The sequence below is a fragment of the Stegastes partitus genome, unplaced genomic scaffold, assembly GCF_000690725.1.
Source record: "Stegastes partitus isolate 25-593 unplaced genomic scaffold, Stegastes_partitus-1.0.2 Scaffold103, whole genome shotgun sequence".
NCBI classification, from domain to species: Eukaryota; Metazoa; Chordata; class Actinopteri; family Pomacentridae; genus Stegastes; species Stegastes partitus.
Window position 1 is genome coordinate 137,140 of NW_007577834.1, and position 23,127 is coordinate 160,266.

At 38.4% G+C, this 23,127-nt stretch overlaps 3 protein-coding genes across 3 annotated transcripts in view; 2 read left to right on the top strand and 1 right to left on the bottom strand.

The window, feature by feature from the left end:
- Positions 1 to 893, top strand: part of LOC103354308 (xaa-Pro dipeptidase-like) — a 10,956-nt gene extending 10,063 nt beyond the window's left edge. The window contains 1 exon segment of the mRNA XM_008277633.1: positions 750 to 893. Coding sequence (XP_008275855.1) covers positions 750 to 893 — 144 coding nt within the window.
- A 1,150-nt stretch (positions 894 to 2,043) lies between these two features.
- ttk (ttk protein kinase) lies at positions 2,044 to 14,555 on the bottom strand. Its single transcript, XM_008277605.1, has 25 exons — positions 14,482 to 14,555; positions 13,148 to 13,235; positions 12,851 to 13,073; positions 12,597 to 12,703; positions 12,358 to 12,501; positions 11,645 to 11,759; positions 11,479 to 11,560; positions 11,288 to 11,403; positions 10,306 to 10,369; positions 10,059 to 10,167; positions 9,703 to 9,925; positions 9,267 to 9,373; positions 8,595 to 8,738; positions 8,333 to 8,502; positions 7,418 to 7,563; positions 6,827 to 6,953; positions 6,434 to 6,526; positions 6,152 to 6,309; positions 5,828 to 5,979; positions 5,585 to 5,709; positions 4,983 to 5,057; positions 4,706 to 4,882; positions 3,539 to 3,635; positions 3,361 to 3,446; positions 2,044 to 3,284 (listed from the first exon to the last, which is right to left on the bottom strand). Exons 2-25 carry the CDS (start codon positions 13,233 to 13,235, stop codon positions 3,216 to 3,218), a joined length of 2,997 nt encoding a protein of 998 aa, XP_008275827.1. The 5' UTR covers positions 14,482 to 14,555; the 3' UTR covers positions 2,044 to 3,215.
- Positions 14,556 to 15,035: 480 nt separating this feature from the next.
- ebag9 (estrogen receptor binding site associated antigen 9) lies at positions 15,036 to 22,943 on the top strand. The gene is made up of 7 exons (XM_008277606.1): positions 15,036 to 15,342; positions 15,766 to 15,860; positions 17,434 to 17,515; positions 17,647 to 17,811; positions 19,417 to 19,527; positions 20,235 to 20,326; positions 22,114 to 22,943. Exons 2-7 carry the CDS (start codon positions 15,778 to 15,780, stop codon positions 22,229 to 22,231), a joined length of 651 nt encoding a protein of 216 aa, XP_008275828.1. The 5' UTR covers positions 15,036 to 15,342; positions 15,766 to 15,777; the 3' UTR covers positions 22,232 to 22,943.
- Positions 22,944 to 23,127: the final 184 nt, after the last annotated feature.

Below are 23,127 nucleotides of genomic sequence, written 5' to 3' on the forward strand. Positions count from 1 at the left end.
CTGCGAGGCAACAGTGCTAACCACTGCCCCACCTTGCAGCCTGGTGCTAATACCAGTAATCTAAAAATAAGAGTGCCATAAAAACAACATATAATCATTCATTAATAAATATCTGTATCATGTGTTCATTGGCAACCCCAGAATTGAATGTCACAAAGCTAAAAGCTATACAGATAGGACAATGTCGCTTTAAGCACGAAAACATCAGATAAACACATAACTGAATCATATTAGAAAAACTAAGGCTTAGAAATTCCTTGAATTATATCATAGAGTATATAAACATTTTGAGGTGTATTTCAGATGTGGTAGGACATTCATTTTATCAGTCCTAAATGAAATTCATAGTTGAACTAACATTATTTTACAGTTGCTCATAAAAACCTTTATGAACTGAAAGTATTGTGTTGGGCACAGGCTTTGACTAATTAATGTCAGTCATGATAAAGATGGCTGATCTTATAAAAAAAAAAATCAAATACGTTAATAAGTTGTTACCATAAATTATAGGAATGATTTTAAATTATGAAATTACTATTTGAAATATAATTCTTTCCACACAGACTATGCATTCACACATTACATGTTCACTAAGGAAAACATAGCTGTACAGATTTTTCAGTTACTGATCCACCACATATTTACCATTTAAACTCTTAGGTCTGTTTATATTTTTGTGATCTGAACTGGCATGCCCTGCTTTTAATTGTCCTGTGTTTCACTGACCACTGCGTCACCACTGTGTGCAGGTTCGCGTTGAGAAGAACATCACAGTGACGGCAGACGGCATCGAACTGCTGACCTGCGTCCCTCGAACAGTGGAGGAGATCGAAGCTTTCACGGCCGACTCTGCAAAACCCTTCAGTCCAGTTATCAACAGTGAGAAATTCTGATGATAACCATCAGCCAAGTCTGAGCTGGATGATGCGACTCTTTAATTATGGCAGATACTCTGTAGTTAAACTCAAGTTATTATTTTTGTTCTCACTGACACATGTCTTGTGAAAAAAAAACCCTCATCCATCCATCCATGATCTATACACCGCTTAATCTGCACTTAAAAAAAAAAGAAAAAAAAGTGTTCTTACGCATACATATACTCATATTCATGATTTCATGCAAAACTAAGTTAACTCATTAATCATATAGGTATGTTAAAATTGTAAAATAATAATAATAATACAGTATTGCAGAAAACACTCCACCTGAAAATGCAGTTGAACGCCTGAAATCTAAAACGAAGCAAAGACAGATGTTAGTTACAGTCAAACAACAACTACTACTGAAGAATCCTGTTATTATAGTGCTATATACTTAGAGTGTATAGTAATATAGCATATTAAAGTATTGTAATTGTTCTTGCTCATTGCTCTTCATTGCTCTTAGTGAAAATTTTGACTTGGAACATGGAAATAACAGGGACCAGAGGCAAAAAAGTGCAATTAATACATAAAGTATGAACATGTAAGGACAGAAAAAAGGGTCAAGCCAAGGATTAGGGAATAAGAGGTAATAGAAGTTGTATAAATTGGATTTCGAAATAGACTGCAATAAGTTTTGTTTTTTTTGGTTATTAAGAAATCTGTTAGAAGTTTATGGTTATGATGATGTTGTCAAAAGCCTAACAGGCAACATAAAACAGTTTCCTGTTCCAGCAGCAGCAGCAGCCAAAGTGGTGTAGTCTTTGTGTTTGTACAGCTGCATATTCTGTCATGTCTGCAATGTTGCGAAAATGGAGGGAAAAAAAAAACATTTCCAGTCATATTTTGACACTTGCAAATGTAGCTTATAGCAGTGGAGTGCAAAAAAAAACACAGATTTTATATTACAGGTTGGACAAATTACACTCACCAAACAAGTTTTGAGGTGTTCAGTTGTGGTTCTGTGAGCTTTTACTGTCTGTTTAGGGCATCAGATCCTAACTCTAACCCTAACACAAACACAAAGTAACCCTAAAGAACAGTGACAGTGTGTGATCTTGGTACCCAACACTTTTTTTGTTTTTTCTTTTCTACAGTCAGGAAAATGAACGTGCAACAATAATTATAATCATGGTTTTAATTCCTTGAGTCAATGATTTCAAATTTTACATTTCACTAGTCTAAAAATATGCCTTAAAAAAAAAAATCATTCGACACAGATGGAGGTACAGCGAGATGAATCAAATGTAAAAATGAGACCCTTTGTTTGCTGTAACTTGTTCTGACCAAGCACCTATCACACATGCTGATATGGGCCTTAAAAGCTTTCTAGTGAATTATAGAAAACAGACAATACATGCAGGATATCAACGTCTGTTTGTATTACACTATATGTATTATTGACAGTAAACTAGTGTTGTATTGCTACTGAAACTTTGATATACTCCCTGACACTGATGTTTCAAGTGACTTGTAGAAAAGTCATACTGAACATGACAAGGATTTTGGCTTTAGATTATGACAAGTGAAATGTATAGAAAACTGATTTGGTAGCAGTTTTTAACGGCGCTCAAATGTGAACATTTTACGTAGTTATCTCCTGTAATTTTGAAGGTAATAAAAAAGGCTAATAATAAGTAATACAACCTAAAAGTAGCAAAATATCAACCCACACCTGAGTCCCACAGAGGCGATACAGATATCCTCTCTAAAGCTATTTCAGTAAAAATGACGGAAGACAATCTCAAACACAGATGATAGAGTTTAGTCATCAGTGCACTGCAGCTTCAAGGTGGAAATGGTCTGTCAGAGTTGACTGCTTATCTCACTCATGATGTCTCCTAGCATATAAAAAACACCAGAGACATCGACAACGTAAAAAGCTTGACTTTTACCAGAGAGGCTCTTTAAAATAGTAGATGCTGAAGCTAAAATATCAGTGTCAGTCAGCTTCTTAGTACAAATGGAAAATGCGTAAATGAAACTCCCAAAAAGTGCTGTAATAAAATAGCACACCTCGACAGTTAGCTCTCCTTTAAATCAGCTGTAATAAATAAATCTACAATGCTTTGGGATACCATATGTTTATTTGACTATGCTATATACTGCATATTCTTACATTTATTATCACTAAAATGAGTAAAAAAAATAAGCAATGTAATGATTTTGTTTCAAAGAAACAAACATATCAATACAGCTTTGCTAGTTTTGACATCTTACAATAGTAAACTGTTCTTAAGTGGTTCTGAGGGCGTCAAAAGAAAAAAAAATCCACATCACATTTTTTCCGGATGATTAAGATGATGACTTTGCACATTCTGCAACATCCAACTTCCTGCCGCTGCTGCACATTCTTGCCAAATTCTGTGAGAAGCAGAAAGCAGAGTTAGTGCCTCAGAAACTCTTTGCCCTAGAAGAAGTTCTGCTAAATAAACCTTACATTAGCAGCTCTGATGATGCTGTTTGGAGACTGTAGGGCTGCAAGGTCTGTTAGGATCCTCTGAAGATCACTGTTAGATGGTTGTTCTGAAACAGATGCATTAATCATTGTCATGTGGGGATCAGCAAAGTTGGCTTCTAACTGGGAAAAGTTAGAACTGCTGTGAGTGTGAGTGTACCTGGTTCTGGTGATGTTTGTGGCTTCAGCTGCAGGTAGTGATGCTCCAGCAGCTCTGCAATAGAGATTCTGTCTCTGGGGTTTCGTACCAAGCACCTCTGTTAAAAGCAGATAATAAAACCCAGATTATTTAGTATTCTACATCACTTCAGAAACACGTCTAAATTAGTGATGCTTTTAATCTGTGGACTTTAAATATTCTACATAACCCTAGTTAAACCTGTGATGTGTAGAAGTCTTATTAGTAGAAGAGAATATGTTTAAAGAGACCAGTCATGTTAAAAATGCTAATCTAAACCTGACAACAAAATGTTTTCTGTATATTTTTAAGAAGGTAACAATAAAGTGGTTAACTGTAGTCATCATTGATCGTTGATTATTGACAATTTTTAATGAACTATTTTTAAAATCCCTCTGCAGAGACTGACACAATGATTTTAAGGGGTTCAATCAAAGTCGTATATATAAAACTTTTCTTTTGTGAACATAAACCCCTTCTGTCTTAACATTAAGACTGTAACAACTGCCGCATCTTCTGTACAGTCCTTGCATCTCTCCCCACCCACTCCTCCCCTTTTGGTGCAACTCAAACACACCAGCTCACCTACAACTCTCCTCTACATAACGGCAAGCTGCATTGTTGGAGTAATTCCAATATACATGTCATAGCCAGGTCATAGCAAGGTGGATCGGTGGTTAGCACTGTTGCAAGAAGGTTGCCGGTTCGTGTCCTGGGATCTTTCTGTGTGGAGTGCATGTTCTCCCTGTGCAGCGTGGGTTCTCTCTGGATTCTCCGGCTTCTTCCCACAAGTCCAAAAAACATGTGGAGGTTAATTGGTGATTCTAAATTGTCCGTAGGTGTGAATGTGAGTGTGCTTGATTGTCTGTCTCTAAGTGTAGCCCTGTGATAAACTGGTGACCTGTCCAGGGTGTCCCCTGCCTTCACCCTAAGTCAGCTGGGATAGACTAAAGCCCCCACGCGACCCTAATGAGGATTCAGCAGTGTACAGATAATGGATGGATGGATGGATGTTGTAGCCAGAAATCAATTCAGCAGTAGAATAGAATAATGACACAAAGCTCCACCCTGCAAGTTGACAGAATTGCCTCCTTGCAAAATTGATATTTGGTTTCACATTACTAGTACAGTCCAGTTGTGGTCTCTCACCTTCAGCACATCCAGCAAATCCTTCTCTGAGATGTCAGGAAACTCGATCTTATGAGAAGGATCGATGATGGCGTGCAGCTTGGTTATCTGATTGGTGATGGTTTGGAATGGAGTCTTCCCATATGTCATGCAGTACAGTATGCAGCCAAGCGACCACACATCACCTTTAGGACTTATCTGCGGAACAAAATTAGAAAAGGTTTTTCACTTTCTACTGCAATTGGAACATTTTTGCACTGTATAAAATTTTTGCACTGGGAAAAGTGAAGACAAGAACCTTTGAGCGTGCTTTTCCTGCCTGGGACGAAGTGTCTTTGATGGCCTCAGGGGGCATATAGTTCAGGGTTCCTACCTGTGTTTGACAAACCATGAGGAGTTAGACATGTGGAGCCCTTTTCACTGGATTCATCTGCATCTCTTCTCTGAACTAAGGTAAAAACATTATGCAGATTAAACTGTATTTAAACCTGGAACTTAAATTAGGTTAGCTTTTCAATACCTCTCCTGTGAATTTACAAGCAGGGTAACTGCAAAAATCAGTTTTGTATGTTTTTGGTACTGAATTTGACAAAAAAAAGGTATTGGATCAGTATTGCTGACACCATCTAGCACAATGAAAGGGATCCAAGGAGACATTTGGGGTTACGAGGACAATAAAATCCTACGCTTACATTATTACAAGAGGACACATTTTTCTGCATTGAGTACTTTTACTTTGAATACTATTGGACATTTTCCTGAATATACATACAAAATTTGATTTTAAGGAACATTTACATTTGCTAGAGTTTTACAATTCAGCATTGCAACTTTTACCAAAATACAGGTAGATTTCATTTATTTATTCTGTAACTCTTCTACAATTCAAGTACGACTTACTTGCGAATCCTTCATAATGCTCGTTACATCTGGTTGGATTCTGTTTGCGATGCCGAAGTCAATCAATTTCAGTGATGCATTCACAATGACAAAGTTTGCTGGCTTTAAGTCACTGTGGACAATTCCTGCACAGAACATATATCAAAGCGGCGGTTAGAAACAGAAGATAATTCACTGTGCTACCTAATGAACAACACTGAAAAAAATGAGGGAACTATTTTGAGAGCCACAGAGGGAAAGAACCGTGTTTGTGGATGGTATGAACGGCCTCCAGCATGTTCTTCCAGTAGTACTTCCTCTCCAGGGGGTTCACAGTTTTGCGATTTCGCAGCCAAATGTTCAAATCCAAGTTACCACATTCCATCAGCATATAGATGTAGCTGTTGGTTATTTCACTGCAAACATAAACGAAACAATTGAGACATTGTGGCAGATCCACATTACAAGCAAACCTGACATACTGTACATTTACACATTAAAAATGCGTATACAGAATACATCTATGTATTTCTGTGCTGCTTAAACCCTGACTTTGACTGTACAACATTTGGTATAAAATGTACTCACTAGTCATAGAGCTTTATAATTTGATCGCTGTACTGTTGCAAGTGGTTCAGGTGTTCAATTTCATTTTTGTAGCTTTCTATTGTCTGAGCATCAGCTTCCTCGAGGTCGACGTATTTCACAGCAAACATCTGCTTTTTGTGGTCAAGGACCTGGTAGACCTGGAAAAACAGAAAACAACAGTCATACTGTGATGGTTAAAAATGACATCAAACATCAACTGGAACTCTGGACCATGACGAATAATGTTTATGGCATCACAAGAACTCATCAACAATATTTTACCTTGCTCGATCCACCACGTCCAATCATCTTGAGGATGAAGAACTGCCTTCCCTTAATGGTAATGGATTCATTTGACAACGCACTGAGGGAAGTCTAAAATGAGATTTGAACAAAGACTTATTTTGTCATTATAGTTCAGAGTGATTTTTAGACCCTAGAAAACAAGAAAAAAGTAGCTGTTAACATGTCAGTTTGATTAGAAATCACTTGGTGCACTTGGCTCTATTAAAGTGATTGTTGTCTGTTAAGCTGACGTGGTTAGTATGGGCAAAACCCTTTTCTTAAGGATCATGCATTATTCAGTACATACTGTATGTCCTTTGAGTGATAAAAATGAATGCAATGTACTTGCATGCAGGTTAAAAACAAAAGTAGGACATAAAAATGCAGCACCTGTGGAGTCTGGACACACATCGACTGGTTTACAGGCGTGCATGGCTGCTGAACAGGTCCAGCTCTGTGTGCTGCTACTGCAGACGAAGACATTTCAGGACCTCTCTTTACAACAGGAGTAATGAAGCTGAGGAGGAGACAGATGGAGATATGAAGACATGTGACTAAAACAGACAGAAAAGAAAACATGGAATGCCTTAAAGCACTATTTTTGGCAGAGCTATTGACGTAAGAACTTAAGTGATTTTGGTTATTATCAAGAAAACCATTGAACATGGCTAGATATCAGCTCCTAAATTAAACTCTTATGAGCTATTTTTGTTATCATTATATTTGTCCAAACAAATGTACCTTTAGTTGTATCAGGCATTAAAATGAACAAGAAATTGAAGAAAACAAGGGTAGTCTAATAGTGTTTTCCATGACTGTGTGTTGGCTCTACTAGAATTAACATTTAATGGAAGTTCCGACAGATTACAATAAAACGCATGATGATTTAAGTGGGTTGTCTAAAGGAAACTGACAAGACTATTGTTATTATTAAGACAAATAATCAACAGGAGAATTCCTTATACTTTACTTAGATATTACCTGTTAGCACTGGGGTTTCTGTAGTTATTAGGGGTCTGGCAGACTGTTTGCGGGTTCAGTCTAGGTGGAAGTTGTAGGGACGGAGTGCGGAAAGACTCCACCAGACGGGGAACAGGTCTGGGGTCAGGAGGTGTTGTCTGTTTAACCTTAAAAAGAAAAAGAAAAAAGGTTCAAGGGTATGGTAGGATGGTTGATAGTGGATCATGTTGGAGCTGATAAGTGCTGAACAACAGCTATAATTATCATAACAAATACAACACAGAAGAGAGAAAAACAATTGAGTCCATATACAGACTGATAGAAAATGAGAAAACAGCACATGGCTGCACTGACAGAGTACTGGCTCTTGTGTTTTCTTTAGGGAGCAAGACAGATAAAGTTGCAATCCAATACATATTACATTTTGTTTCACAAAAGCATTGTCTTTGTTAAAATCAATAAGTCATGTAAATATGGCATATTTATTTACCAGTCATTTCCACATAATTACTTCCAATGAGATCAAAAGCTCAATCTATACACTCAAGCATAAATCATACTTAAGTTCAAATCAAATCAAAGCAAATCAAGTTTATTGTCATTTTGCTGTACATACACAGTAGTACAGGCAAGATGAGAGAGCGTTTCTTCAGGATCATTTAGTTAGTAAATTTTGCGGAATGCACATCTGGGATGAGACACTAAACGTTCACTCTTGCTGTCTACCGAAGGGGCCGCTGCGTCCATGCACGCCGCCATAAGTTAATAGTTAATAATAAATTAACCCAAGACATCAGATATTTAATAGGAGCTGCACGCTACTGTGTCTCATATTACACAGGCCAACATCAGCTGGCACATAAAAACAGTGGACTAAAATTGCAACATGTCATTCTGTAGTAACTTAGAAGCAGTAGATCAAGAAAGCCAACAGACCTCTGGAGAAACGTGACGGTTGATAAGAGTTGGTATCTTCCACTCTGATAAGGGCTCCTTGCTGGCAGGTTTAGGCTGTTCAACTGAGCGGTTCACAGGGACCCGAGTAGGAAGCTGCACTTCCTGGTTCCCCTCACAAGTGGGCATTATTGGAGCACTTGGTGGCACATCTAAAAAAAAATGTGGGGAAAAAAAAATCTCATATATGTTACAGTAAAACCAGTGCAACTATGCAAGGAATCAGCCTTTAATGAAACTCTACCTGTGGACGGCTCCTCGTCCTGGATGGGCACTAGCTGCTTTTCCCCAGCTTTAAGGTTACGTATGGCCATGTCCAAGAGCTCAGCTGGCCTGGCCTTCAATGCCTGGGCTTTGTGCAGAATTGACGTTGCTTTGATCACATTACCTACAAGAAAGAAAGGAGTAGGAAAAAGTTCATATTAAAAAAAGCTAATCTAAATTTTAATCAACTGAATCAAAGAGAAGAAAATGCAATACAAATAAAAAAAATACAAAAGTCACCCCTCTAAGTTAGGAACGCAAATTTTAAACAGTCTGCTTAACTGCCGTTCAGCCACGTTACTAAATGACCGATTAATCATGAAACAATTTAAATAAAGTGGAGCTTTTTTTTTATCATGCTGAAAAAATTATCTGCAATCTTTTTAAAATCACTGACACTTTGTGTTTAGGAACCAACAGATAAAGTAAACACCAGCTTACTTGAAATTTACATTTAACAGCATAAGATGTTGACTTCACTTAAAGAACTGCTATATAATTTACATTTCAAGTTTACTGACATTTACATCATCTGTTCTTTAAATTCCTATGTATGCCAGCTGATGTCACAGTGAACATTAAGTACACACACTAGTGTAGCAGGACGAGTTACTCAGTGAACATGGCTCTAGATTTAAAGAAAATAAAATACCTTGAGAGACCTCAAACTGTGCATGTGCTATGTGGACAAAAGCAAAGCCTTTGCAGTTGGATCTCGCAACTATGAAGTGGTCCTCTGCTTCATCTGGGTCTTCAATCCTACAGATGAAAAATAAATGACAATACACTGAAACCTGAAAGTTCTTTAAAACTTAAAGTCAAAATCTGCTTTTCTTAACTTTCACTCCACATTACTTTACTTGAGTTATGTTTGTACACTCTGGGTGTGTTTGAACTAATTTTGGTGTGTCTGCAGTGTTCACCAAATTTAATTTAACACCGTATAAGACCTTTTTCAACAACACATACAACATCAGTCTTGCTAAAGGATTTTCTTAGAGTAAAACAAATACTTGGCTTGACTGATTAGAGACAGACTATCTTTACAGCCATACGACAGAAATGTAGGAAGTTTCATCCAAACTTACCCTTTCAGTTCTGCGTATCTGACTAGTATTCTGGCATAGCTGGCGTTTTTGCTGTACTGTCTGATTGGCAGCCTGGAAAAGACTTTAGAATAACAGTCCTTGAGCTTATTAAGGACACTGATGTCTGTGCGAGGGTTTCCTCTTTTCTCCAGGCTTGTCAGGTACGTCCAACACGACTCAGGAGACTTGGAACTGACGACTTGATCGAAATTGTAAGTTACATCTGCCAGAGAAAAACAACATGCCATTAAATAGGAAGTGGGCCGAAAGGTCTATTGCACACACAGCACACAAGTATATCATTGTCTGCTGAACACACTGCAGGATATTTACCGTGGTATTAAGTAATATAGTACCTTCTAGTCTTGAAGCGTCCCTTGTATCATGTGTATGAAGAAGTGTGGTGGTGGAGTCCACAGTTGCATGGTCCTCCCAAGGGTAGTGCTCCGGACTGAGAGCTGGTGGCTGAAAACACATCAAGACAATTTACTTTTCTTTCTTTAGCTCAAAACAAACATCTTTGCAAAACAGAACACCAGTAATGAAAACCACTGAACAAGATTTCTGACGTGTACAGGCTCAAACCAGCTTATTTGTACTCACTTGAACAGTTTTCTTTGAGGAGGATAATCCAAATGCTGAGTTCACATTTGAACCAGATGTTTGCCTGCGACAAAATTTCACAAAGTGAGCATCAACAACACGTACAAGTCTTGGAGAAAAAAAAAACAAAAAACATTTGATTGACATAATTAAGAATTTGCATGCAAAGCAGCGGAACAGTTAGATTAACTAGATTATAATCGTATCATAATTCAGTACATTTTCGTGTCTGATTTTTCAGCTGTGGTGTACAATATAAGACAAAAAAGTGACCTCAGCTTAATAAACAGCATCACATGTTTACCCTTAGAGGTCTCCCCAGTCTTAATAATACTAATGCTTTTGTTTATTATTACCTGAGGCTACAAGTTTGAAGAGATCAAACACAACTACTGACTTTTTGTACTGAAAAGTGAATAAAATATTTAAATTAAACTTATGATTCACTTTTTAACCATTTAAAATAAAATACGGGATTACTGCGGCACATACATTGGACAAACACTTTATTAGGAACACTCTAATAATATTTGGTAGCATCTCCCTTTTGTGATTCTGGTCCATGTTGGTGTAGATTTGTCACTTGTTAATCCCTCCAAAAAAATCAGCATCACGTTTACTAATTCAAGTAATAGAGAGATAAATGTGTTTTTGGGGTGTGGTGCATTATCCTGCACGAAATTGCCATAATAAGATGATAACTGTGACAATAAAGGGATGCAGATGTTAGCATCAATACTCAGATAGGCTGTGGCATTCAGATTGTGATTGGTATCAGAAGTGATGGACACAGTGTTTTCTACTATTGTTTCCGAAATCAAAATTGATGAAGAACCTGCAGGTTGACGAAATAAGTAATGTTAAGGATGTGTATGACTGATACTGTTAACGTATTCATATTTAATCTTGTGATAAAACTGTTTCCATGTAGCTTGGCATAATCAGAATCAACACCATTGTCAATATATGCTATAATAAATACCTGGACAAACTAGTGGGAATTGTTGCATCCCTTCTTGTGGAGGGCTTCTGATTAATGTGGTCATCATCATCATCCTTTTCTGGAATAGAGAAAGGAACCACAGGAACTCTCCCTGGCTGTAAAGCAAAAGGTTGAAGCACAACTTTAAAGACCATTTTATAAATTGTTTAATGCAGCAGGATGAAACGTACCATGCCAACTGCTCTCTTGCGTTGAGATCCTGATCTCCAGCCAGGTAGCTGCTCATCTGATGATCCACTGAGGGGTTCCATCCTGAGGGCCACAGAACACAACATGTCAGATACTCTCACTGAAAAATGAAGCCTTTTTAAATGTGGAAAGGTGCTTTATTCTTACCCTGAACTAAAAATACTGGAGAGCTGCAAGTCACCTGTCCCATCTGATATTCTGCTTACTTTTTGGAATTCTGAGCCTTTTTTGACAGAATCGTGCACATTACTGTTGGGTAATACTGGCAGAAAGGAAACAGAAAACATATAGATAAGTAAAGCATGACTGGTGAAAATGGTTTCAGTTACAGTTCTGCTGGGTAATAAACACTAATTATGTGACTTTTTAAACTGCTGAACCTCAATCAAGCAAACCAGCTGCATGTACACATCAGCAACAACGTTTAAACCACCATCAGGCAAAGTAAATAGCATTGATCATCTTGTTATAATGCAATGTACTGTTGGGAAACCATGGCTGCTGGCATTCCTGTGGATGTTGGCAACAGCACTCCTGGACACCAGCAGCCTCCCCAAGCAGGACAATGCGAGCTGTAAGCCTGGCCACAAAATTCCCCAGATCTCAACTCAGCTGAGCATCCAGAAGATGTGCTGGAACAAGACAAATCCACAATCTAAAGGAACCAACATCATGCTAAAAGATTTACTGTAAAACACCACAGGACATCTGTTATGTCCCAAGACCATGCCCTGACGGTTCAGATCTGTTTTGGAGCCATGAGAGGTACAATATATACACAAATGTTGTGGCTGATTGGTGTGTGTGTGTGTGTGTGTGTGTGTGTAATGCCAACAGGTAAACCCTGAATAAATGCTCACATGGAAGATTTTCCTTGTCCTCTGAACAAAGTGGTTGTGTTTTTCCCGTCTGCATGCTCTGCAAGGCAGCCTCCAGCAGCTCCTTTGGCTTGGCACCCACTTCAATTGCATTCTGCAATATATAAGCGCTTCTCTTTGTGTTTCCTGGTAAAGCATATAGCCGACATTAAATATCCTTAATGACATGTCATGAGAATGTGTACATATTCACAAGAATAACAAATAACACATCTTTCTACCTCGAGAATGCTCGAACTGTGCATGTGCAACATGGACAAATGCAAAGTTCTGGCTGTTAGATCTTGCCACGTTGAAGTTGGCCTCTGCCTCGTTGACGTCTTGAATTCTAAAAGACACAATCAGGAAACAGACTAATGTTCACATCTGTATATAATCCAAGAGGATTTATAGAATTTTAGATATCAAATCTACAAATAAGCAAACATTTCAAACAAGAAACAACTTTGCTATACAAGTAATAACATGTACTTACGCTTTCAGCTCTGCAAATCTGACCAGCATTCTGGCATAGCTCTCATTCTGACAATGTTTTCCCAGAGGCATATTAGAGAATACTCTGGTATAACAGTCAATAAGCCTGGTGAGGTGGTTATGATCCAAGTGAGGGTCCCCCTTCTTCTCCAGGTCCATCAAATATGAGAGGCATGATTCAGGCAAGTTGGAGCTGATGACCTGATTAATATTGTCCGTGTCATCTGAAACAAATGCAATCTGTAATGATGACTGTATGAAGCACAGACAAACAGATACTGATGGATATAAAGCTTACCTTCGTTGAGATACTTTTTAATTTTGTTGAGCTTTTGATAAAGCATGGCAAGTTGCTGCTTTCTGTCTGTATGTTCCTCTTCCTCCATCTAAAATGAAGGGGTAGATAAATACAAAAAGTATATTAACCCAAATAAGGTTATGTGAAATATACAGTTGAGAAACATGTAAATTTAATAATAACAACACTGTCATTGTTGGGCGTGGCTGTCATGGCTATAGCCTCAAATATTTTAAAAATATGTATTAGCAGGTGCATGAGAGCGCACCAGTTACTGGGCTTGTCATTCTTGTCATCTCGTAGTAACCAGTTAACTAATTCAACACAGCAAGAATGGGGCGTTGGATATGAGAAGGATGAAAGCAACAAAGTGCAGACAAGGCTAAATGAGGCAGAGGACTTTATAGGTGAACTTTCCCTTCTAACCAGCACCTACATCTCTTCTTCTAGACTGGTTAAAGAATCAGTCAGCCAAACTGCAGATTATTATTAATCTATAAGATTTACTAATCCCACGCAGCTTTACATATGATTGTAGCTGCATAAATCGTCATAAATAAGCCTGAACCCAAGGCACACAGCTGGAGAACCACGGGTCAACAAGCCTGCTTTCACTTTAACATTATTGTCAATCACATTCTGAGCACAGTGCGATGACTTTACTTTGCAGAGAGCACAGTGTCGCTCTATTTATACTCATTTTTACTCTAAAATACCTTGAAAACTGTGCAATAATCAGGCCAAAATCCGGAGACTGCTCGGGTGGGCTGAGCCCCAGTGTGTCGAGAGCTTAACAACGCCCCTTGATAATAACATGACACATTTATTAACGGCTAGTGATCCCCATAACTCCTGACCCCATGAGCTACTCTCAAACCAGTAACTTTATAATGTGGTGACATTTAACGTCTCAGCAAGGACGTGGTGATTTGAGAAACCGCTCTAATGAAAATATAATGTTATTGGTTCGTTACTTTACCACAAAGTTGTACTGTTTGAAAGATGGCTCTCACTCTGACGAGAGGTACTGACAACTTTTCTGGAGATGCCCAATATGTATACTTGCTGATAAACAAGAGAGAATCTCTTTGGCGTGTTCAAAACTGATTAGAAGACACTAGTGTTCCTTTGCAAAAGTATTTACTCTCGTTTCTACGATCTGCGTTAGCTCAGTTAGCTAGATAGCTAACATTTAGCAGTGTTGTGAGCGATAACTAGGCTAGCGAGCAAATTGGTTCCTTTGTGGACCACGCAAACTCGAGTTAAATTGAACGTATGACAAAACACCTTCAATGACATACAAAATACAGTACAGCTATTCAAAAGCATCTTACCTTGTTAATGCTGTCATTAATCCCTTGTGCACGGAATTCTTCCTCTGGTGGGATTTTCCGCAGACAACAAAACGAAAAAAAAGGCTCGAAGTCAACTGCCAGTTTTCAAATATGCCACTTCCGCTCAAGATGTGTATTGATTGGGTAGTTTGTGATGACATCATGGTGCGTTGGGATGAAAAACGGCTTCATTCATTCTCGAAATTTTTATACATTAGTGTAAATGTAAAAAAAATGTTAAGAAATAATTTATATTTATGTATTTGATGCATAAATAGATACCTTATGATTACTTTTAGTTTGTCTCTTGAATGTGTATAAAATGATAAAGACAAACCTACTGTAGTTTGTATCAGTAGAGCCTTGCATTCATTACCTACCCTGTAATCGCTAATTCAAAGAGGAAGCTTTGTGTTATTCTATAAGTGTACTTACATATGAATATAAATGTTCACCTATGGAGCGGAAACCAGTTCAAATGTTTACAATCATATGTTGCGTTCCCATTTTCCAACAGCACCTGAATGCAGCAGTATCACGCTGGCACTTCCCTGTTCCTGCTCCTCCCAGTTCAAAGATGGCAGCCATGGGACAGAGACGAGCGACGACACAAATTTAGGAGTTTTGTCATGAAACCGTATTGGGATGTAAAGCTGTTACATGCATGGTTTTGACATGACAGCGATATAATTTGTCTCTGCCAATGTGTCACCTTAGGAAGACTTTTAAAGGGTTAAGAATTATCATGTTTTCGTGTGGGCTAAGCTAGCAAGCAACGGTTAGCAAATAAATGAACTTGTCTCTTCTGCCACACAAGAAGAAAGCAGTTGCCCTGCATACGGTCTATTGACACCTTGCAAGGTGAGTATGTATTTATGTGAAAGCTAAGGTGTGCAACACCCAAAATGAGAATAGAGTTAGGTTGTTTTAACGTAACTAAAATCCTGGTAGAACTTGTATTATCTAACGTTAGCCTTAGCTCGGTCTTGTTCTGTAATTAGAAACACATAAGCCGGGTGGTATTCTAATAAGAGGTTCGTGTCTGGGCTGTCCAGATTTTGAATACCATGACCGGTTATTGGAACATAATGTTCATACACGCTAACACATGTCTGTATAATGACTAACTTCTATCCAACGTGTCAATTTCATGTTACCATGCTTATATACTGTTCTGCTTAAGACGTGCTTAACTGCACAGTCTGGTGTAGTAAAACAAGCGACTCTTTGCTCATTGTTGTAAACTCATATACACAGATATGTTCCTCTTTTCTTTCCCACCAGCTCAATTTCATCATGGCCATCACTCAGTTCCGTCTGTTCAAGATCTGCACATGTCTAGCCAGCTTACTGTCCTTCTTTAAGAGGTTGATATGCAGGTAAGCACAAATGAATGTTCAGTTAATACAATGTCAACTACCACATATGGATGCCATTTCATTTATAGAGATCTTATTAGGTGACACTACTTTCCTTATTTATAAACATTGATATATCTAAAGACTGAGCATCACGCTTTTACGAAACATGGCAGGATCCACCAGTGAAGTTTACATGGATTTGCGCCACAACTAGATACCTTTACACACGTATGCTGAAATAGCATTGGAAAGTAGGTACAGATGGGTGACAAATGAAAGGACAAGCCTGAATAGGTCATATGCCACAAATGCAGGTGCTTCCTCACACATGCAATACATGGTTAAAATAAGCAATTACCATCCAGTCATTGTTTGTATAAAAATGGCAAGCAGGCTCAGTGAATTCTGATTTTGTGCTAACAGGGCAAAAGGAAAAGATTTAAGAAACTTTGAAAGAAGGTTCACTTTTTGTGCAGGGAATGTCAGCCTCTCATGCTGCTCTACTGACTAGTGTTTCAGTAGGAACAGTGGCAAAAGTGACATCTGCGTTCAGTCTATGGAAAAGACATCTTTGTGGTCAACAGTAAACATTTTATGACCCTGGTGCTTGTGCATTAGTGAGACATGTTAGGTTAAAGAGAGTAGCAGCTTTTGTTCAGGTGACTGAGAATGTTAATGCAGGATGCAATCAGACTTGTCAGCCAGAACAGTCTGTCAGCAACTGCGTAGAAACTAATATTAACATAGGATTGCAAGTGCATACACTCCAAAGATAAATGCATATTTGGGAGTATTGTGAAGCAAAAACCATTGTCACTGGTTCACAAAAATATAGTAAAAAAAATTATGTGGTCAGTTAAGTCATGCTTCAGCATATATATATTTTATTTATTTATTTATTTATTTATTTTTTAAGTGTTTGAGTGCATGTGAGGTGTTCACCGGGAGAACAGTGCCTTGACTCCAACAGTTAATGGATCTGGTGGCTCTGTCACACTGTGGGGACATTTTGCGAACATGGTTTGGATCTATTTATCCTTTTCGAGAAAAGAGTCAATGCAAATGAATACAGTGTTCAATACAAAGTTGTCCTGAATAATCACAATTATCCTATGACAAAGCATGCCTACCGAGATGGGAGGGCTCTCTTCCAGGATGACAATGTTCTTTTCCATAGGTAATGAGGGCTTACTGAATGGTTTGATGAGTTTGAAAATGATGTGAATCAAATGCTATGGCCTTCAGAGTCACTAGATCTCAACTTAGTGAACACCTATGGGATATTTAAACCTACATGCCAAATGTGGTAATATCTTTTGCAAGAAAAGTGTTTAGCCCTCCAGTAAAGTTCAGGAAACTTAAAGAATCAATGCCTTGGTGCATCTGGTGGTACGTGGTGTCCTAACACCTTACTGAGACAATTTATGTTGGCTTTTCCTCTATTTTGTCACCCGTCTATAGATTTTGGTTTATGTTCTAAGATGTGTGCATTTGTAATGCTTTAAGAAAAAATAAGTTTTCCAACTTTTGTTTAAATATTGCATTAATTCCTTTTGACTTTATGTTTTACCTATTTTACTTATATTTACAGGAGTGGAAGGGGCCGCAAACTAAGCGGTGATCAAATAACTCTCCCGACAACAGTGGATTTTTCATCATCTGTACCAAAACAGGTCAGTATTGTGTTAGTTATCAGCACCCTGACAAATTCAGAGGCTAATGTTCAGTATTTGTAAAATTTTCATGTATGCTGCTGTCAATTTACACACATAGATTTGATTTCAAGTTGTATTTTGTTATCTAGTCTGCACAGCCAGAGATTGAAGAATGGAGCTCTTGGGATGAAGAGGCTCCTACAAGTATTAAGATTGAAGGTGGCAACGGGAATGTTTCCCCTTCACCCAATGATGCAGATGAAGAGCCTGACTACTTCAAAGACATGGCTCCCACCATCAGGAAAACCCAGAAGGTATGGTCATAGACAGTGCAGCGAAAGTCTCAGAAACGGTATTGCCAAACAGATGCCAATTAGATGACACACTCAAAATCCTGAGTACATATTTTAGAAGTTGGTGACGTGTCTCTCTGGCAGTGTATTGCATTGGAAAGCTGTCTTTGTGGATTAATGAATTACGACAAATTTCACCTTTGTGCATTTAATAGAGACGTAACCTGTTACACGCTTGCCCTTGCTTTGCAACCAAAACAGAAGTATAATAAACTTACTAGAAACACAGGGACACCTCTAGAAAATTGTTTGACTGGGGCGATAAGTCACCCAGGTCTTGAAGAATCTTGTCTTGTTGCGGATTACAATAGCTCCGTAATAAGTTTACGGCTATTGTGATGTGAAGTGCAGTTTAACTGGTGGAACTCGGTTTAGCACAACTGCCATGGTACACTATGTTCACCTGTGTGTGTATCCGTGTTGTCAGAATACGAATCACAATTACTTCGCGCTGGGAAATTTCTTTGTAACAGCTGCCCAAATAAGTGGAAGCTGTAAAATTACACAAGAACTTCAACACAATACAAGAAAGCACTGGGGTGCATGGTCTGGAATTTTGCCAGAACAGACTGGATAGCGACAAGGACCACCAGCATCATTCCAAAATTGGAAAGACGGAACAGCCATGGGTAGAGATGGGGAATAGTTGCTACATGAAAAATAAGCCACGCCTGGTGTGTGGGCACACTTTGGCTCAGTACACCACATACAGTACTACATGCAAATACTGAAGAAAAACGCTACCAGTTTGTTTCAGTTTCTAATATACAGCCATGTCGCAGAATATGTTGAATTTCTTGTCAAGTAAAATGTCGATTTAGAAAACTCTATGCCTAATTTGGAAACTTTTTTGACACAACTGTCCATTACAGGTGAATACTGAGGTGAATGTGACAATTCATTACGATACTTTATTTTAGGTTGCCCAGCCATACTCTGAGATACCGTAAATGCATAAATTAACAACTGTTCTGAAATGCTCAGGATGTGCCCACTGATGTTCCAGATCAACAACCTTCACACCAGCCCAAATGAACCATGCTAACTGTGCAAATGAACTTGAGTTTGTTTTAACTCAACCTTACAGGTTAGATGTGAAATCACAAACTCACACTGTAGATACGCAGGCTATTTGTCACTTTGCAGCTGTGGAAGTTACCTATCATCATAAACTAAGCACACAAGCATTTTACACTCATGAGTGGGCATGCACTGATAAATCTGATGTCAGACATTGGCAGAATGGGAAGACGAAGGCCATGGAGGCGGGTTATATTGAAATCCTGCTATCCAGAAAAGATGTATTTGCATAGCCATCTACCACATACTAGATTGCAGAAAGTGTAATGACTTGCACTTGTTCATCAACTGAAATATCAAGTTAGACCAGTAAATAAAAAGTTAGCCAGCAAGTCTAGTCTAACAGGAATATCGCTGACTGACTGAAATGCTCCCGTCCTCACCTTTTGTTCTTGTTTCCCCGAAACAGTTAACCAACAATATATCATGAAGGGTCACAGTTTAAATCTGAGTTTCTAAGATTTTTCTTGTATTTCCTTATTGAAGATTGTGCTGAAGAAAAGGGAGCCGTTGAACTACCTGGTGCCTGACGGCTCAGCAGGATTCTCCAGCAGGCTGGCAGCCTCTCAGGATATGATGACCTTCACCCAACCCTCAGTGAGTTACATTTTTCTGCTCTGCAAAGAGTATAATATGTAGTTTACACACACACACACACACACACACACACACACAAACAAACAAACAGACTGTATATTACTTTGTGAATGCAGATTTATTATGTGGTACGAAATTGTGGGATTGTTTGATGGTAATCAAAGGAAAGCTAAACTTGTGTCGCTTATTTGACTTGTAAAGAACTTTATAATCAGTTAAAATGAACGAATAATCCTTCATCAAAGTGCATTTAATCCCTGTTAGTTCAAGTCAAATTCTGGTGTCATTGTTGACAGGCTACTGCTAGATAAATTAAAACTTTTGCCAAATTTAATCCACACATGTAATTAGCTAATACACTGGTCAGTAAAGCCTGATTTTTCTTTGACGTTCATGAGAAACTCATATCTGTCCCTGTGGTGCTTGTGCAGGCATTGCAGCCATTGCAATTAGGAGTAAATAACTAAACTAGGACACTGAACTGAAAACTAATAAGAACATGCAACAGAATGACGTGTACATCGTCTTCCATGTAGTCCATCTATGGTATAGCAAAAGGACACATCCAAAAAAGCTGACGTGAAGACATAACACATGAAGTTCAATGCTCTTTATTTCTCTAATTCATGAACTGTAGCTCTTGCAATAGAACTGCTGTAATCATGGTAGCATCCTCATGTGTAATGGGGACCTATTTGTTTGTACAGGCTGAACTGGGAGAAATGGACAACTGGCAGGAGGACACAAATGCATGGGAGGACGAGTCTGATGCTGCCTGGGAGGCAGAGGAGGTGCTCAGGTAATCGGTCAAGAACGCAGCTGTGTACACCAGGACAGTTTGTCAGCTGAACTAACCAGTTTGAATACTGCACTCCCACTTTTACAGTGTAGTGTGGCAGGTCACTCTGAGACAGTTTATGAATGCGTGGAGGGTCAGCAGATTTAAACAGAGGGACTCTAACACTACACTAATGTGTACTATTCCACACACACAGCTGGAGAGCAGTTCTCTGCTAAGCATGCTATTACTCTACTGTGTCTTTACATAAGTTTGCTGCTATATAATAATGTTCAAAATCTTATATACAGGACCTTCAACCATAAGTAAACCTCACTTGAACCCATAGGTATATATACTCGGTATTAATTGACACTGATGTAGAAGGACGTATTTTCAACTTTGTTTTTATTAAGATTTTGTTGAAAGACACACACAGAGTACATGCAGTAAGCTTCCTGGCCACTAAGTAATGATTAAAATGGTCTCTATGTGTTCTGAATAGGTTAACATTAAAGATAAATATTGAGGCTGTTAAAAGGTAAAGTACAGTTTAATTTTACTGTATTGTAAACTCACAATCTTTGCAGTCACACTTAGCTTCAAAAGTGTTTTGAAATTCTCGCAGATTTTACAATTTGGTTGCATTATGCAAAAACAGAAAAACTTCACAGATGTTCTCCCATGATCTCAATCATTTGAAAAGAACAGCACATCACACACTACAGTATATTGTTATGATTTTCAGGCCACAGGGAGCAGAGCAGTGCTCGCCATCATGTGATGTCACGGGGACGCAGGTGTAAACAAAATGACTAACGATAATAATACTTTACAGTGAGAAACAAAAACAGAAAGCTAAATGAATCTGGATGAGAAAGTTGTTGGGACGATGCAGTCAATACAGTTTGTCTATAGCTCGGTAAGAGCTGAAAGGGAGACTTTAACTCGCAGTTAGGGATAGATGTTTAGTATCGTTTGGCAACAGTGTCTTCTGCTCCAGGAGATTCCTTCATAATTTCTTCCATCCTGATTTTAAATTAGAAATATCAAACATATTTGATATTATTCAGGGCAGCCCTTATGAACCTGTGATCAGTTTTGGAGGGTTAAGACTGGATCTGTAATCTCCTCACATTATCAAATAATCTGGACTGAATATCAGTTCAGACATCAGGTCCAAAACCAGATTTCTCCGTTGATTGTCAGGAGGAGTGAAACAGGAGTTTTGTCAATAGTTAAACATCTGTAGATGTCATGGAAATGGAAAAACCTGTTTTCTCAAATAGATTCCTCTTGCAGGAGGCATTCTCTGTTGCACGTGTCTGACAAAAGACTGCAGACAATGAAACAGTAAGAGGGAAAAAAGGAGAGTTTAAATGTACACAAGGTTTCCTTTTTGAGTGTAAGTTGGTTTCCACTGCAGCGCTCTGACATAGTAAACTATGTTTCCTAGCAAGTTTGGCACAAAGAAGAAGCTCCATTACTGATGCATGCACTGTTTTTGTGGCTTTACAGTAACAGTGCATGTAAAAATGTTGTCCATCTACTCTTGTAACCTGGTTTTTGTGAGCAACCTGGTTACGTTAGTACATGTAAATGCACTGCCTGTCATTTGTCGATATGAGGAGTGTAGATTCATTTCATGGCCAGCAGGTGACAGTGTACACCAGTATTACAACACTGGAGACACAAGGATCAGGGTTTGTTTTCCTCAGTCCCAGCTGACCTAGCTTCTGTTGACATGCTCTGTAATGACATTGCTTAAAACTGCATGTTTCATTTTCCTCCCTTTTTTTTGGCAACAGACAACAGAAAATGGCCGAGCGAGAGAAGCGGTCCATGGAGCAGCAAAGGAAAAAAATGGAGAAAGAGGCTCAGAGAATGATGAAGAAGGAGCAGAAGATTGCTGTCAAGCTCTCGTAACATTTTAAAAATGCTCAGTTTTGAGCCAAAGGGATCGGGGTAGGGTCAAAGACATTAGATCAATCTTTACTCTATCTTTAAAGTCATCAAACCAATCAGGATTATCACCATACACTATTTATCTGTTAGCAAGCTGTCCTTCTTCTCCTTCTGTTTCCACCAGCAGCCATTTTAGTGTGTTTTCCATCTGCAACAGTGTGAAATGCATCAGTCTTGAGGGCAGATAATGCACCAGGGGTAGTTGTACATGTGACAAGGTCATTTTGGCCTTCAAGGGAGAGTTGCATTTATATGATCCAGTTCATCTTAGGTTAAAGGTTAGAAGCAGCTTTAGTAGGTTTAGATTCTTATTCAATCTGTTAGGTAGTGTAGGAAAATGTTCTGTTTTGGTTTTTCCCAGGATTATTTGTAAATAAAATGGTACCTGTGCTACCTTTTGAAACTCAGATAGGCAGTACAATTCCTTTTCTTTGTCTTTTTATGACCTCAAAGGCAAAGGTGTGTAATTTATTTTATGCAATCACTGTATACCAGTGACATCCCTCGGTTTGCTTAATTATTGTGTTTTTATATTTATGTCTGTCACTGTCTGAGAACTGATTTTTTTTTTTCTAATGAATGTTGCTTGATATTTTACAGTATCACCCTGTGCTGTATAGCCCTAATTATTACACTGGAAATCTGCATTAAAATGAAGACTGGAGATTTTCAACATGACTATAGATAAATGACCATAGACTAGAATCTGTCCCAACTCTCAATGCCAGCTGTGGGTTCCTATGGTAATCTCATGGCTATTGATCTGCCATTCATTCTCCTCCTTTGTCAGCACTTGATATTGGTGGAAAATATCCAGTGATGAATGCATTTTGGTTTAGTTTTTTTTTTTTTTTTTT

What these genes read in the sequence shown, in the direction of transcription:
- ttk (XM_008277605.1), bottom strand. Translation starts at nt 13,235, where the DNA reads ATGGAGGAAGAGGAACATACAGACAGAAAGCAGCAACTTGCCATGCTT. An exon ending in ACCGTCACGTTTCTCCAGAG is followed by an intron (nt 7,564 to 8,332) that starts GTCTGTTGGCTT and finishes TTTCTTTTTAAG; the next exon opens with GTTAAACAGACAACACCTCC. An exon ending in TGTGTGTCCAGACTCCACAG is followed by an intron (nt 6,527 to 6,826) that starts GTGCTGCATTTT and finishes ATCTCATTTTAG; the next exon opens with ACTTCCCTCAGTGCGTTGTC.
- ebag9 (XM_008277606.1), top strand. Translation starts at nt 15,778, where the DNA reads ATGGCCATCACTCAGTTCCGTCTGTTCAAGATCTGCACATGTCTAGCC. An exon ending in CATCATCTGTACCAAAACAG is followed by an intron (nt 17,516 to 17,646) that starts GTCAGTATTGTG and finishes TTTGTTATCTAG; the next exon opens with TCTGCACAGCCAGAGATTGA. An exon ending in TGACCTTCACCCAACCCTCA is followed by an intron (nt 19,528 to 20,234) that starts GTGAGTTACATT and finishes TTGTTTGTACAG; the next exon opens with GCTGAACTGGGAGAAATGGA.